The following is a 16,639-nucleotide window of genomic DNA, read 5'->3' on the forward strand; positions in this document are numbered from 1 at the left end:
CTCAGGACAACGCAGAGGCTAGCAGGATGCAACAGTGCGAGAAGCACGGGAGTATTGCACCAGTGCAGGATGGCACGAAGAGGTGTGAAATGGTGCGAGATGCATGGAGTTGTTGCAACAACACAGAGGTTAGTAGAGGGAGCACTTGTTAGCAGCAGAGGGAGCTTCAACATCGGGAGAGTCTCTAGCCTGACAGGGATGTCAGAGTTGGGTGGATCAGTTACTTCCTTCTTAGTAACTGGGTTGCAGTGCAACAGTTAGTAGTGGCAGTGCTATGGGCAACACGAGGCAACGTGAGTAGAAGGGGATGCAGTGTAGATGCAGCAGTGGCAGTGGTAGAGCCATGGGCAGCAGCATGGATGTAGAGGGAGCTACCGTATAGATGCAATAGCGGCAGTGGCACGGCCATGGGCAGTAGTACAAGATGCAATAGTGCAAAGGATGTTGGGCAAGGAGGCCTAGCATCAGCACAGGGATCGATACTGGATGATCAGGGTGATACTCAGTGAGGAGTATTACTAGAGCACAGGCCTCACTAAGAGGGAGTGTTGATTTGGGGTAGCATCGGATGTGCTCTAGCCATGAAAATTGGTGGAGAGGCTAAAGCACATGAGATCTCTAAGACCCATAAATGGTTTGGGTAGATTCTAACCGGTTTGGGAGATATTAAAATAATTATTATTTTTAATGGAGTTCCTAAGTCTAAACCTAGGAAAAATAAAATATTAATGAGTATTAATATAAAACTGGGTTAGAATGGTCCCAAAGTCATGGATCAAGCAAAATCTAATCATAGTCGTTGATTAGGGATTTAATCTCAACTGTTGATGGACCAACGAGAAAAGTATAAGAGGAGGCTTGGGGGTCAGTTGCAGAACACACCAAGAGAGATCAAGAATTCGATTTTCTGGGGCAGGGTTCGTTGAGGAAATCGAGTGACTGATTTGAGTTGCAGCTCAGGGGCAGTGAATACATAGTAGAGAGGCAGAGTTAGTACCATGAGGATCAACGCAGAGCCGAGAGAGGTTGACGTAGAACCAGCTAGAGGTTACGCAAAGGCAGCTAGTGGCCATGTAGAGGCAGCCAGGAGCTGCGCAGAGCCAGAGAGGGCCAGTGTGTGAGACACAAAGGCTCTAGGGGCTGACGCAGAGGCTCCAAAAGCCGATGCAAGGCTCCAGAAGCTGACGCAGAGCCTAGAGAGGATGACGCAGGGCCAGAGAGGCTGATGCAGGGCCAGAGAGGAAGCATTGGGAGAATTTTGTGGGACTCCCTGGGAGCTGGAGAGCCAGATAGGGTGAGGCAGTCCCTATCAGAGTGATGTTGAGCAGCAGAAGCTGCATTATTGCTATGGGATGGTTGATCTGGTGATTTAGCCGGAATATCTGTCTTCGACTGAGAGGTACTACTGCCAAGGGCATTCTCTATTGGGTGAGCCATTTCTGGCACCCATGTTGTATTCTGAAACTGCATAATAATAAAACCCTCTGAATAGCTGCACTGGTTTTCCCACATTGGGTTTTTTCAGGGACATTACTCCAAAAACAACAGTGTCACTTGTGTGCTTGTTTACTTTCAGTTGATGATTTATATGTGTTGATACTGTACTTGCATTTATTTTCAGTATTTACATGGTAAATAACTTGTTAAGTAATTGAACAACTAGGAAGAAATAAATCAGATAGTACAAGAAGAATTTCTAACAGGTTAAACTTAGAAATTCCAACAGAACAATTTTGTTGCAAGATAACTACTTCAAATGATTCATTAGTATTAATTACATATAGCATTCACTATCATCAAGCAGTTATACATAAGAAAATTTCAACCATTAAACATGAAAGAGCAGGAGAAATCACAATGAGAAAAAGAGACGAGACACAAAAATTTAGTTCAATGACAGGGAAAAACCCACAAGGGGAAAACCCAGAATTCTTTCCTTATGAGAGAGAGTCAATGTTCATCAATTCATCCATAAATAAAATATCAAGATAACAGCTAACTAGTACAAGACCTCCTTTAAGTGCCAAGCCATCAAGCCATCTCTTCTTCTGATTTTCGGCCTTCTCCTCCTCCTTCTTCGCTGGAACAGAGATGAACGAGAGGTAATGCGAAGTGCAAATGAGTAGAAATTGTCTCCTATAGATAGTCTTCAAAAGGAGGTCGAATGGGTGCCTCCAAGGGGCCTCGCCGACTTGATCAAGGAGGGGAGCCGGATTGACACTTGAGGGGCCACTAATTCAAATTAAATTTTTCTTTTCCTTTCTTGACGAAAATGCCGACCATGTCTACTAAATTTCCAACATTTTTTGAATACTTAAACAAGAAATTTCTTGATTTTTTTCTGTCAATTTTTTCTTTTTGAAATTCTGAAGTTTTATGTTATGATCATGACTGTTTTGTTGATATTTTGCTAATTCACATTTAAAATAATCAGTGTCATGAACAAAGAACTTGTTTGGTTTTCATTTTGCAAATTGAACTCTTAAAAAATTACTTTCAAAAAATTTCATCATATCCTTAGATGTTGGGAAGTTCAAAAAAAAAGAATCATCACATTCTTTGATGTTTGGAAAGCTTTTAAAAAAATTCAAAGCAATTTTATGGGCAATGAAACATCGGACTTGTAATAATAGCATTTTAAGTTCTTATAATTATGGCAGCAAATTTTTACAGATGCAATGGAATGAAGGTGCGGTGGATTGTGTGGGGTGCAGGATGAGTGGAATGAAATTGGATGATCTCTAGGCTTGACATTTCATTCTCTCCCGACAAAAGTTTGGCCCACTCCATTCTGATACCACTGTAACTAATCAAACAACACTAAAAATGAATCACAGAAGTCCATGAATATAATATCTATAGGACACAGATAAAAAATATTTTATAAGAATGAATGGTACAATAATGATTGAAAAGTTTTAAAAAGACTCGTGTATACTGTCAGAAAACAAAAAAAGGCACAACCTTAGATCATAATTATAACTAATATTGAAATTATTGCGCCGAGAGGTGCTCTCCAGCCTAGTATGGTAGAGATGTTGTAATGTAATGTTTAACATTTTGACTAAATAAAATTACATAAAAATAAAAATAAAATTAAATAAAAGCATTAATGTATGTAATGTAAATAAAAATAACCCTATAAAAATAAAAATGACACATGGTATTGAGAACTCATGGTATTGACCAATGGTATTCATGTGGAATATAGCGTATTTAAAGGGGGAAATTAAATTAGTTTAGATCCGTCTCGACTCCGGATCTACCAAGCACTGAGAGGGATCAAATATCTTTTCGCTCTAAAAAATGTTTGCATATCAAGAGATTTGATCCCTCTCAGCGCTTGGTAGATCCGGAGTCTATTGAGTCCCGCTGTCTTATTTTGTAAAGACAAGTAATACAATTTTTTCATTTGCGCATATAAAGCAATTGTCTCATATTTATTATGTCACTGATGATCCCTTCATCTCAAATTTTATCTTTCGATAACAATAAATTCATATATATCCTGTGGCATAGAGCGTTTAATGCCCCCTTTCTTTTATAACTTGTCAACGTGTTGAACCATCTGCTGAAGTATTGTTAATACAGCTGCGTCATCTATTTTCCTGTTTTCTCATTATACAAGCACCTCTCCGTGGCCATTTTATTATGCAAAACCAATAAATCTTTTAGAATAACTTCGAAACATTTCCAGACACCAGTAGCTTTATTTTTATTGCACAAAAAGGCTTTTTGGTATTTGTGTTTATCCTACAATTAAGTTTCCCATCAGATTTGATATCGGTGAGAATTAGTTTTTGTAATCATCCATTTTAAGGAGTGGGTTGAATTTTTCTATGGATAGTTTAGACCAATGTTTTGAAAAAGATAAATTAGTCTAACAGATTCTGAGGTATTCCGCCACCCTGTCCCTTTCCCCTGCGCCAAAATATTTCTTGGCACTTAGCTGATTTATTACTTAGGATTCTTAATGTGATTACTAATTTTGCAATGATATTGCATAAAAATGTAGTTACGTTTATTTTCCTTTGCATAATGCATTTTCTGGTGATATTTGGAATATTCGGAATTCTGCTTCTTGACTTGTCTTTTCCTAAATAATTTATGTTATTTTTTAGGTGACCGAGGAGATAGAAGGGACACGTTACAACACTGCAATCTCAGCAATGATGGAGTTCGTAAATGCAGCTTATAAGGTTTCTGCAATAAGCTTTAGAGTTTTTGTGGATAGTATTGAAATTGTAAATCACAATAATATGTAACCTCAGATTCCAGAGGGTCATGAACTATGAAAATAAGCTAATCAATTTTTATGTATTGATGTCAATATATGTTTTATCTTGCTATCTGCAGTGGATAAGTCATCAATATATGCTTTATCTTGCTATGTGCAGTGGGAAACTCATCCAAGATCAATCCTAGAAAAATTTGTTCTACTTCTTTCTCCCTTTGCACCACATATAGCTGAAGAGTTATGGCAACGTCTGGGACATGCTGATTCACTTGCATATGAGCCATGGCCAGAGGTGTGTATCCATTCCTGGAACAAAACTGGTTAGGTTCCAGCTTTTTTGTGTTCTTTCATCCTTTTAGTCTAGCTCAAAATAGCAAAACATGTTAACTTTCAACAACTATATTAAAAGTACTTTGCAGTTCAGCATTTTTCAAAATGTTTCCTTATATATGTGCAATTAGAGTGCTATGGGACACTCTTTGGTCTGAGTAATTTGCGCTGGATGCCAATACACAGCTTATCATTCTTTTTAGGCAGTCTTGCATGTTAGTTTTTCTAGCATCGGATGTGTTCTAGCCACGAAATTTTGTGGAGAGGCTAGAATATATGAGATCTCCAAAACCTAGAAACTGTTTCTGGAAATTCCACCTAAAAGTGTCTCAATTAGATTATTAACCAATTTTTAAATATTTTCTAAGTCTAAACTTAGGGAATATGGTTAATTAATCAGTATTAATTGAGATAAGGTGTGAATCATCTAGAAACTCTCACGGATTGATCCAGAAATGATCATAGCCATTGATTAAGTTTTAACCTTGGCCGTTGGTCTTCCAACTGTGGATTATAAAAGAAAGTCGATGTGGTGATGGAGATCATCTAGTGTAGATACTCTGTTACCCAGGCAATTCAATTTTCTCAGTAGCAGCAACTCAAAAGGGAAGATAGAGCCAGAGGGTGAGTAGCAGGAAAGCAACAACATTCTGGGAGAAAGTTTTCAGTTCCTGGAAGAGTCGAAGGAAGGAAGACTGAAATCTTCAAAGCGCCAGTGGAGGGACTGCACAAAGGTTGGGGAAGCTATTTTGGAGGCAAAAAATCGCTGTGGGGTGAGAGAAAATTGTCACAATATTTTTGCCAGTGTTTTCTTCAGATTAGATTCCCAGATGGGCATCTAAATCATTGTAGTTAGATTTGTTGCTGAACATAAATAATAAAACCCTCATTTGCTGCACTGGTTTTCCCAAGTTGGTTTTGCCAGGGACAATTGTCCAAAAATAACTGTCAATTTTATTGTATGTGTGCTAGAATTTCTCAGTTTCCAACATTTTATTTCCGCAGAATTTGTATAGTGAAAATTGTAGCTGTGATTTTATTCATTATTTGCCGTAGTAAATAAACTGCAAAATTAATTTATGAGTTAAAAGAATAATCTCTAGTAGCTGCAATAGAAAGAATTTTCACATGGTATTGGAGCTTAATTGATTAGCCAGGAAGCTCAGAAGCAGAAAAAGGAATTTTGCTGTTTAGAGGGAGTAGTAGATCGAAATTCCCAAAGAGACTGTGTAGAGCCCAGATCAGGCAGTTCGAGTTGCTAGGGCAGCAGTTCGATTTTATCAGTTGAGAGGAGGCAGAGAAATTTGAATTGCCAAGTTAGTGATTCCAACCAGTGTTGCAGGAATCGCCCCCCCCCCCCCCCGGATCCAAAGGCAGAATCGCGAATCGTACGGAATCGATCCGGAATCCCCACAGGAAGCGCGATTCCGGGTTAAAAAAACGATTCCTGCCATTTGAGGTTGCGCCCCCCCGGAATCGCGGTTCGGGAGGCGATTCGGGCAAGGGGTGGCGCCACGCAACCTGCCCGGAAGCGCACGCCACCCGCACGCCACCCAGGCGCAACCCGCACGCAACCCGCGGAGGCAGCGAATTAAATGTATTTTTTTTTTAATTTCTTTTAAAATTTAACTTAACTAGCATGAGGGGGTGGGTTAGGGTGAGTTTAGGGTGACTTTAGAAAAGAATAAAGCCCCCATTCTCTTCTCATTTTCTCACTTTGAGTTTATGAGAGTTGGAGAAGAGAAGAGAGGAGAGGAGAAGAGAAGAGAGGAAAGGAGAGGAGAAGAGAGGAGAGCTTGGAGGAGTGAAGAAGGAGGAGCTAGGAGAAGGAGGAGGAGCTTGGAGCAAGAGCTTGGAGGACTTCATCTACAAGAGCTAAAGAGGTAAGTTCAAACCCCAAACTCCCTTGTTTTTTTGAAAAAAAAATTGTATTTTTTCTCCTCCCTCTCCTACTCTTTCCCATTGTTTCTACTTGCTCCTTTATTTACAGGTTGTCCACCACCTATATCCATATTCCAAGATGGTGTTCTTTTGGCTTCTATGTATCATTCCACTCTTGGTTTTAATGATGGCAAGGGTGAGGAATAGAGGGGAAGAGGAAGGGGATGAACTTGGTTCTAATAGTAGTGACCCAATGTATGATGAGGAGGAAGGGTTTGAAGAGGAAGGGGATGAACTTGAAGAGGACACTGAAGCACAAGATGGGAAAGGTACATCAAATCCCTGTGGAACTATGTGACCAAACTTGAAGGGGGAAAGGGTGGTGGATCTTACAAATGGATGTGCCCTCATGGTTGTCATGGAGGAAAACCATATACGGGTTCATATACCCGTCTGAGGAGGCATCTTTGTGGGGTGCTAGACAGTGATGAAAAAAAGGGTTCTGGGGGGTAACCATTTGCCCAAACATTTCAAGTGAACAAAGACAAAAATACATCAAAATAGAGATGGCTGCACAACGAAAAAACAAGAAACAAAAAACTCATTCTGAATCAAGTGCAACCTCTAAATTTGGTAGTTGCCCATCTCCTCATGGTACTTTTGCAACCTCTGGAGGTAGAAAAACAATAGGGGATTTCCTTAATGTTGCTGGGAGGGATGATGTGGATGGAAAGATAGTCCGTTTTCTTTGTGCTTGCGGTGTACCATTCAATGTGCTTCGCTCTCCCTATTGGCATGAAATGGTAAAGGCCATCAATGAAGCCCCAAAAGGATACAAGGCCCCCAACTATGAGAAAGCTAGAACAGTGTTATTAGAAAGAGAAAAAGCTAAGGTTCAAAGAGCTTTGACACGTTTTACACATGAGTGGGTGGATTCTGGGTATCCATTGTATCAGATGGGTGGACAAATATTAGAAACCAACATTTGATAAATGTTCTTGGTGTTTCTTCTAGTGGTGCAGTATTTATTGCATCTCATGACTCCTCCTCCATCAGTGCAACTGCACCAAACATTGCAGATCTCCTATTGAAATCAATCAAAGATGTTGGTCCGAATAATGTGGTTCAAGTGATCACAGATAATGCAGCAAATTGTAAGTTAGCAGGAAAAATTATTGAGCGTACTCATCCACACATCTTTTGGTCTGGGTGCCTGGTTCACACATTGAACCTTTTGATGCATGATATTGTGAAACACAAAGATTGTGGGTGGATTGCTGAGGTTTACAGGAAAGGGAAGCAGCTCATTAAATTCATCACAGGGCATACAAGGGTAAACTACTTCTATGGCACTTACTCCAAGTTGCAATTGCTTAAAATTGCAAAGACAAGATTTGCTAGTTATTACCTCACCTTTAGGCGGCTAGTGAGGGTGAGACAAGCTTTAACTAATCTGGTGTGTGCTGAAACATGGGATGAAATTAACACTGACACAGATGGTGCTAATGAAGTCAAGGACACTGTTCTTGACAGTTACTTTTGGTCACAGGTTAAATATGTTTTGCAATTCACCAAACCAATTTATTACATGATCAAGTTTGCAGATTCAGATCGACCAGTAATTGGGGAGGTGTATGAGCAAATGGATAGCATGTTGGGGCAGATTAAAGACATTGTTGAGCCTAGAGATACCACCTTGTACAATTATATTCGTGAAGAGGTGGAAAAACGATGGGATATGCTAAATGTTCCATTGCATGCATTAGCATATGTTTTGACACCTAAATACTATCATCCATCATGGCTTTCAAAACCAGCACCTGGGGGGGGAGTCAGGAAAAAACCACACCAAGATAAAGAGGTTCACGAAAAATATATGGCTGCATTGAGTAGATTAATCCCTGATAATGAGGAGGCTGCATTGGTACGGAGACAGGTGAGAAACTATACGAGCAACACTGGTCCATTTGGGAGCATGCATGCAATTCAAGATTGAGAGCATTTTTCTGCTCTTGAGTGGTGGAACATGCATGGAGGGCCTACTCCACTTCTACAGAGTTTGGCATTGCGGGTGCTATCACAGGTGGTAAACACTTCTTCTGCAGAGAGGTGTTGGAGCTCTTATTCTTTCATCCACAGTGTTAAAAGGAACAGGTTGAATTTAGACCGGGCAGAGAGCTTGGTTTATGTTCATTACAACTTGCGATTGTTGTCCCATTACTGTGAAGATGCAAAGTCTAATAAAGACTTGTTGACTTGGGACAAGAATCCAGAGGAGCCCAATTTGGAGGATGGAGTGTTGCGACTAGAGCAATTAGAGGATTCTCTTATCCAGGTATGTCCATTGTGGTATGAATTTTCCAATTTTCCCTTATAAAGCATTTCTCTAATTCATGTTTTCAATTTTTTTGTTAACTAGTGTTTTTTTTTTGCATGAATTTTTTGAGCGATTCTAGGATGATGACACGGGTGTTGATATGCCACCACCCCCACCCCCATCTGGTCCCTTGGTTTCTAGGTTCCATGGTTCAACACCAACGGCAGGGGGTTCTTCTTCATCAGTTCCAGTGCCACGACTTACACAGGGACCATCTTCTTCATTGCCACCACGTGGAGGCCCGCCATCACGTTCTATTCGTGGTGGAAGGAGGAGAGATTAGTAGATATATTCACAATCTACTTCTTTTTGTCATAGATTACTCATTAGACTTGTAGACTTGTGAATTTGAATTTTGAACCTTTTTGGCTTAGCGGTGACCAAGTGACATATTTTGTAAACATTATTATTTGAATTTTGGACATGACAAATGTTGACAGTTGCTCACTTGCTAGATAAATCATAATATGCTCTATGTTTTATGTTTTATAATATGCTTAAATGTTTTATGTTTTATAATATGCTTAAAAATTTGATGTATGTTTGTAATAGCTAGAATATAGATGATTGTTGTACATACTAGTAACTACAATGGAATCATGGATGCCATATCTATCTTGATTTATGCAAAAAATATGCATGTTTTCATGTCTTCTACAATTAATTTGGTATTTGGGATGTTTGGTTTGAGTATAAATGCAAAAAAATATAAAAAAATATATATATATAGCAGACGCTTCCGCGGACGCTTCGCTTCCTAGATTTTTGGAAAATGACGCTTCCGCGCTCCGCGCTTCCGCTTCGCTCCCGCTTCGTGCAACATTGATTCCAACAGTCAGAGGGAGTGGTTGCAGCTTAGTTTTTTTTTTTGTGGAGCAGAATACTGGTTGGACGCAGAAAAGTTTTGCTATAAGCTGAAGAATTCGCGTCGGGAGAAAACAAGAAATAGTACACTGAATTTGTTCCACTTTAGCCATGGACATAAGTAACATTCAAGAGACTTTAGTTTTTTCTTCCAAATTGGAAGACGAATTTGCTTGCTTAGCAGGATCAACTTCACAGGGAGTCTGGTACATAGACAATGGAGCTTTCGCTCACATGACAGGGGTTAGAGAATATTTCTATATCTACAAAGAGGAGCAAATGGATTTCTCAATTACTATGGGAAACAAAACGAAATGTACTCCAGCAGGGAGAGGTACCATAGATTTTAGGGGGATTCAGGAGCAAGCACCAGTGCTTCAGATGTATTGCATGTGTCAGGATTGGGTATGAACTTAATTTCATTATCCCAGTTACAGGATAAAGGGTACGATGTTCACTTCGTAGGGAGGAAAGTGTATGTCAAGCACACAAGCTAGAAGAAAGTAAGATAGATTGGAGTTCGAAGTAACAGGTTGTACTGATTACAAATCGATTCTCCAATGGCATTGATAGGAAACAACAGTAGCAGTGGGAAGGAGCTAAATGAATTATGGCACAAAAGAATGGGACATCTACACCATGTTGCACTCAAGATGTTCAAGGAAACCGTAACAGGGATTCCTGAACTAGGGACTGAACACAATTATGTATGCAGAGGGTGCGTACTTGGAAAGTATGCTAAGGCGACATTTCCAAGGAGTGACAACAAATCTGATGGCATGTTATGACTTATACACTCAGATATTTGTGGCCCGATGTTCACTAGAGCTCTCAACGGTGCCGAGTATTTCGTCACCTTTATTGATGATCATTCCAGGAAAACCTAGATCTATTTCTTGAAGACCAAGGATGAGGTCTTTGACCATTTCAGAGGGTTTAAATCTCTCGTAGAGAATGCGATAGAGAAGAAGATCAAGGTACTTCGCTTAGATAATGGTGGAGAGTAAATTGATAAAGACTTCATAGATTTCTGTGCGAAGGAAGGCATCAAGAGAGAATGGACAACTCCATATAATTCACAACGGAATGGTGTAGCGGAGTAGAAAAACATAACCATTGTTGGCGCTGCAAAGGCTATGTTATATGACTAGGATCGACCCAGATTTCTGTGGGCAGAAGCATGTAACACGACAATGTATATTAAAAACAGGATTCCTCATAGAGCATTGGGGAAAAAACGTCAGAAGGAGTCTTCACGGGGAAGAAGCCTGAAGTTAACCACCTCAGAATTTTTCGTAGCATTACTTATTGTCATGTGTCAGATAAAAGGACCAAACTAGATCAGACTGCAGAGAAGGGGTTTTTTGTTGGGTATAACAAAACCTCAAAGGCATTCTAAATCTACATTCCTAGCAGTAGGAAGATAGTAGTAAGACGAGACGTGAAGTTCATGGAGGACCAAGCTTTCAGGAGGTCTCAAGAGATGCCTGCTAGTGATCAAAATTAGTTAGCAGAAGCTCCTTTAGCCCAGTAGCAGGGGAAACCATAGGAGTAGGCAGTGGAACAAGTAGGAGGACAGTTACAAGGGTCAAATAAAGTGACTAGTACTAGTATTTCCTCAAGGGTAGGATATCTGGGGAGTTCTCATCAGATGGAGCAGCAGAGACAGGATGAGGAGGAGCTGGCAGAACCTCCCACGACTAGTGGTTGAGCCAACAAAGAGGTTTGTCAGACATTAAGGGATGCATAGGAGTTTATTGGGACTCCTAAGACGAGCAAGAGACAACACAGACGGCCTGAAAGGTACCAAGCATTGGTAGCTTAGGTTACAAAACCTTCCAACTTTCAGGAGGCCGCAAAACATCAGATGTGGATAGATGCCATGGTAGAAGAGTATAGCTTTATCATGACGAATGATGTTTGGGAGGTAGTGCCCAGGCCAGAAGACAAATTAGTTGTAGGTTCGAGATGGATCTACAAGATCAAATATGCGGTAGATGACAATGTGGAAAAGTACAAGGCTAGGTTCATGGCAAAGGGGTATGTACAAAAGGAAGGGATAGATTATGAGGAAACCTTCGCCCCAGTTGCCAGATACACTTCCATCCGATCAGTTATATCTCTAGCAGCTCAGATGGGATGGAAGATTCACCAAATGGACGTCAAGACAACCTTCTTGAACAAAGTGATAGAGGAGGAAGTGTACATAGAACAACCAGAGGGCTTTGAGACTCAAGTGAGGCACATGCGTGTGTGCAAATTGAAGAAGGCTCTATACATGCTCAAGCCAGTTCCCAGGGCATGGTATGGTAGAATTGACACCTACTTGCAGCAGATGGGGTTCGTCAAGAGTGACGTAGATCCCAACCTTTACTATTTGATGGTAGAGGATGAGCCCCTCATTCTAGTTTTGTATGTGGATGATCTATTCTTGATAGGATCATCAGGGCTCATAGAGGATTGCAAGAGGAACCTGGCAGCAGAATTTGACATGAAGGATTTGGGGTTGATGCACTATTTCCTAGGATTGGAGGTGTGGCAGAAGGATGGGGAGATCTTCCTTGGGCAAGGAAGATACGCTATAGATATTCTGAAGAGGTTCAGAATGCAGGATTGCAGACCCATGTCTACACCCATGATTACCAACTGGAAGAAGATAGATGCATCAGATGACAAGGATGTCGACCCCACCTTGTATAGACAGCTCATTGGGTCTCTCATGTATCTGGTCAACACTAGGCTAGACATTTGCTTCACAGTCAATACCCTTAGTTAGTTCATGGTGAAACCGAAAAGGGTACATTGGGCAGCAACGAGGCATATTCTGAGATACATTTGAGGCATAGTCGAGTATGGGTTGAAATATACTCGAGAGGATGACGTCAGACTTTGTGGGTACATAGATGTAGATTGGGCAAGCAATTGAGTGGACAGGGAAAGTGCCTCTGGGTACTACTTCAGTGTTGGATTAGGGATGGTTTCTTGGTGTAGCAGGAAGAAAAAGTTAGTAGCATTGAGCTCTGTGGAAGTAGAGTATATGGTAGCTAGCACAACTATGTGCGAAACTATATGGCTTCGAAAGCTACTAGTAAGCTTATTTAATCAGAGGATGGAGGTAACTAGGGTCTATTGTGATAATCATAGTTGCATAAAATTCTCTGAGAATCCAGTGTTTCATGACAGGTCGAAGCACATCCATATTCAGTGTCACTTCATCATAGATTGTGTACAGCGAGGAGCAGTCCAACTACAATATGTTCCCACAAAAGAGCAGGTTGCATATATACTCACAAAAGCTCTAGGGAGAGCTAAGTTTGTCTATTTCAGAGAATAGATGGTTATGGTGGAGAACCCGTTTCAGTAGGAGGGACAGGCTATTTTGTATGTTGCAGTTGTAGCAGCAATAAATGAAGAGGGAGTTGCAGTGTTGGCAACAATTTTGCACAGTTAGCAGCAGCATAGATGCAACGTATATCAGGGTTGCACAGTGGTTGGTGGGCAATAACAAGACATCAACAACGTCATAGGAGATGATGCAGAGGCAGAGTGTTGCTACAGGGGCCAGCAACGCTAGAACACATTCCTCAGTAAGAGGGAGTGTTAGTTTTTATAGCATTGAATGTGTTCTAGCCATGAAATTTTGTGGAGATGCTTGAATACATAAGATCTCCAAAACCTAGAAATCGTTTCTGAAAATTCCGCCTATAAGTGTCTCAATTAGATTATTAACCAATTTTTAAATATTCCCCAAGTCTAAACTTAGGGAATATGGTTAATTAATTAGTATTAATTGAGATAAGGTGTGAATCATCTAGAAACTCACATGGATCGACCCAGAAATGATCCTAGCCATTGATTAAGTTTTAATCTTGGTCGTTGGTGCTCCAACAGTGGATTATAAAAGAAAGTCGATGCGGTGATGGAGATCATCCAATGTAGATATTCAGTTGCCCAGACAGTTCGATTTTCTCTATAGCAACAACTCAACAAAGAAGATAGAGCTAGAGGGTGAGTAGCAGGAGAGCAACAACATTCCGGGAGAAAGTTTTCAGTTCTTGGAAGAGTCGAAGGAAGGAAGACCAAAATCTTCAGAGGGCCAGCGTAGGGACTGCGTAGAGGCTGATGCGTGCATCTCACGTAGAGGTTGGGGAAGCTATTTCGAAGGTAGAAAATAGCTGTGGGGTGAGAGAAATTCTCACTATTTTTCCAATGTTTTGTTCGGATTAGATTGCTAGCTGGGCATCTAAATTATTTTACTCAGATTTGCTGATGAACATAAATAATAAAACCCTTATCTGCTGCACCGGTTTCCAATAAAAATATGTGAGATACCACTTACCGTGACTCCTTAAGAAGTATGCTTGCATGCTCTCATCTTTACCCTTCTTGATTTCCCTCAACTTATTTCTAAGAAACAAAACTTGATTTGCATCATTAACTTTAAATAAACTCACCGTTTATCATAGATTTCTTTGGAGGTGTCCAATTCAGAGATGTAGGCCACCAAGTGCTTGTCGATAGAGTCCCGGATGATCTTCTTTGTTTTGACTTCTCCGTTTTTCCATTTGTTCCAAGCAGCAGCGGATGTATTTGATGGAGGCTCAACAATATTGCCTCTTACATGGTCCAGCACTCCTTGATCTTCTAGGGTTAGATCGATAGACATCTTCCATCGGTGATAGTCAACTTTCTCACAGATCTTGTCTTCAGCAGGAAAGAGTGTTGAGGACCCCATAGTTCTTTTAGGATAGCCTTGCCAATCTTCTCTTCAGTGATTGCTCTTGCTCTTGCTCGGGCTTTGTCTTCACCTCAGCTCCGATACCATGTTGAGTTATGGTATATTCTATGCTTATAACAGTTTACTTCTTTTTCTTATTATATTCCATAGATTAGCAATCACATGTACATAAAGTAAAGCGCAGATAGAACATTAAACGATCGACAGAAAACAAGCCAAGACAAGAGACACAAGATGTGGTGGCTAGCCAAGGGCAAACCCCACAATGTGTGGGGAAACCATTTGATCAAGTCTTCTTTTATCGTCAATAATTCAACAGAGAGAAATAGTACAATAAATCTGATTTATATCAACAGTAGCAAACCCTAGATCAACAACATCAGCGTTAGCGGCTTCATCATCAAACTAAGACAGACGATATCTCACAAACTGATCGTCGGATTGGCTTGATTCCACCACCAAAAGTTGTGGCTTCCAGAGGAGGTTCAGATGAACCTGTAACACAGGTTAGATGAGGAGATCTTCTGGTCCACGTAGGTCAAACTTCACTTCTACAGTTGCAGCTTCAGTTTCAGCAGCTTCCTTCAACTAGGGCAATCGATATCTTGCAAACCGTCCGTCGGATTGACTTGATTCCACCACCAAAATTTGCGGCTTTCAAAGGAGGTTCAGATGAACCTACAACACAGTTTAGATGAGGAGATTTTCTAGTCCACGCAGGTCAAGCTTTACTTTTGCAATTACAGCGTCAGTTTCGGCAGCTTCCGGCTTCACATGTGTGAGGAAGAGACCCTTTTTTGCGCAGTAGAGAAGAGACTCTTTTCTATGAAGTAGAGAGAGAGAGATGTGATGAGATGAGTGAGTGCAAATGAGGAAAAGTCCTCCTGTATTTATACACAACGTTGGTGTTTGAATAAATGCGACTGTTGGGCTTCTGAGCCTACATGAGTTGTAGGTTAGCTTGATAATAATTCCATAATCAAAATAAATTCATATCTTCATGAATACTTATCGGAATCGAATGATATTTAGATCAATCCTACACCTCTCGACGATAGGAGTCTAATGAACGTATTATCAGCCATGAATAAGATGACCCACATGAAGTTTGGCCCTAGTTGCCAATTTTAACACTTTTTACTTTCATGTAGATCAAATTTCATTTGACCTTCTTTATTGCACCTTAAGAGAATGAGTTTATCAGCTACATCACTTTGATGTCTCCAATTTTTCTATGTGAGGGAATCTTTAATAAATATCCCTTTTCATTAATTTAGAGGAGACTTTTGATGACTTCGGCTACTTAGAGGACTATGTCTATTCTCCTTCTTCATGCAAGGAATCTTGATAACCCATCCAATTCATAGATGTCCTTGCAATCATGAAGTCATTTAACCAAACTTGAATATAGAATGAAAAGATACTTACTTGTCATGTGAAGATGAAATCTTCACCTTGATGCTTTCTTGAATGATCTCCTTCAATGAGATTCTTGCTTGAGCTACCTGGTACACTAGAGTTCCAGAACCTTTCTTGAGACTTCCTTGCATTGTTCAGCACCAAGCACTACTGCCTTTTATGATATGTTGAGATTATTTGATTCCTTGACTGTGAGGGTATGGAATCGAAATCAAGAATTTTGAGAGCATTGTCATGATGTCCACCCGAGATGTGGCATTGTGTTCTCCTTCTGAAGTGATATTGCTGTAATGTATGTTGTGATTGTATATCTTTGTAACCTTGTTGCAATGCTCCTTGCTAGAGTAGAACCTTGCTTGAGTTGACTAGCATGAGCAAAGATCTTTGTGGCCTTCGAGCATTGTTCAATACCAATCATTAAAACTGTTTAAGTCATTAAGATTGTTGTTGTATGACATGGGTTGTAATGACACCCAAATTTTGAGGCTAGCATCAAGACTGTGAAAGGTACTGTGTTTTCCTTTTGTTGTAGTGTAGATTAGGAGTGCCTCTCGGATTTTCGACCTTCTCCAAGATGATAATCTTTGACTTTGAGTTGCTTTGTAGTCATATTGATAAGGTTCTTGGTGACCTTTTTGATGATGACTGTGGAGAAAAAGTTCTTTGTTGATGTAGACTACTTGTTGTAGACTTGATCCTTTATTCTTGACAAAACCCTTAACCTTACTTTGATGCCTTTCTTGAGGACTGAGCCTTGTATGTCTCTTTTGCTGCCTTTCCTTTGACTTCTACA

General features: G+C 40.3%; 1 protein-coding gene across 3 annotated transcripts in view; it reads left to right on the forward strand.

The window, feature by feature from the left end:
• Nucleotides 1-16,639, forward strand: part of EMB2369 (tRNA synthetase class I (I, L, M and V) family protein) — a 279,373-nt gene that overhangs the window by 255,509 nt on the left and 7,225 nt on the right. For 2 of the 3 annotated variants that reach the window (XM_089446857.1, XM_089446858.1), the window contains exons 18-19: nt 4,122-4,199; nt 4,398-4,529. In XM_089446857.1, coding sequence (XP_089302983.1) covers nt 4,122-4,199; nt 4,398-4,529 — 210 coding nt within the window. Of the gene's footprint in view, nt 1-4,121; nt 4,200-4,397; nt 4,530-16,639 lie in introns of those variants that run through there. The other variant, XR_016264120.1, reaches the window with a different exon arrangement.

Source organism: Pinus tabuliformis, chromosome X (genome assembly GCF_031772625.1).
Source record: "Pinus tabuliformis cultivar Carrire ecotype Pingquan chromosome X, CPIR1, whole genome shotgun sequence".
Lineage (NCBI taxonomy): Eukaryota > Viridiplantae > Streptophyta > Pinopsida > Pinales > Pinaceae > Pinus > Pinus tabuliformis.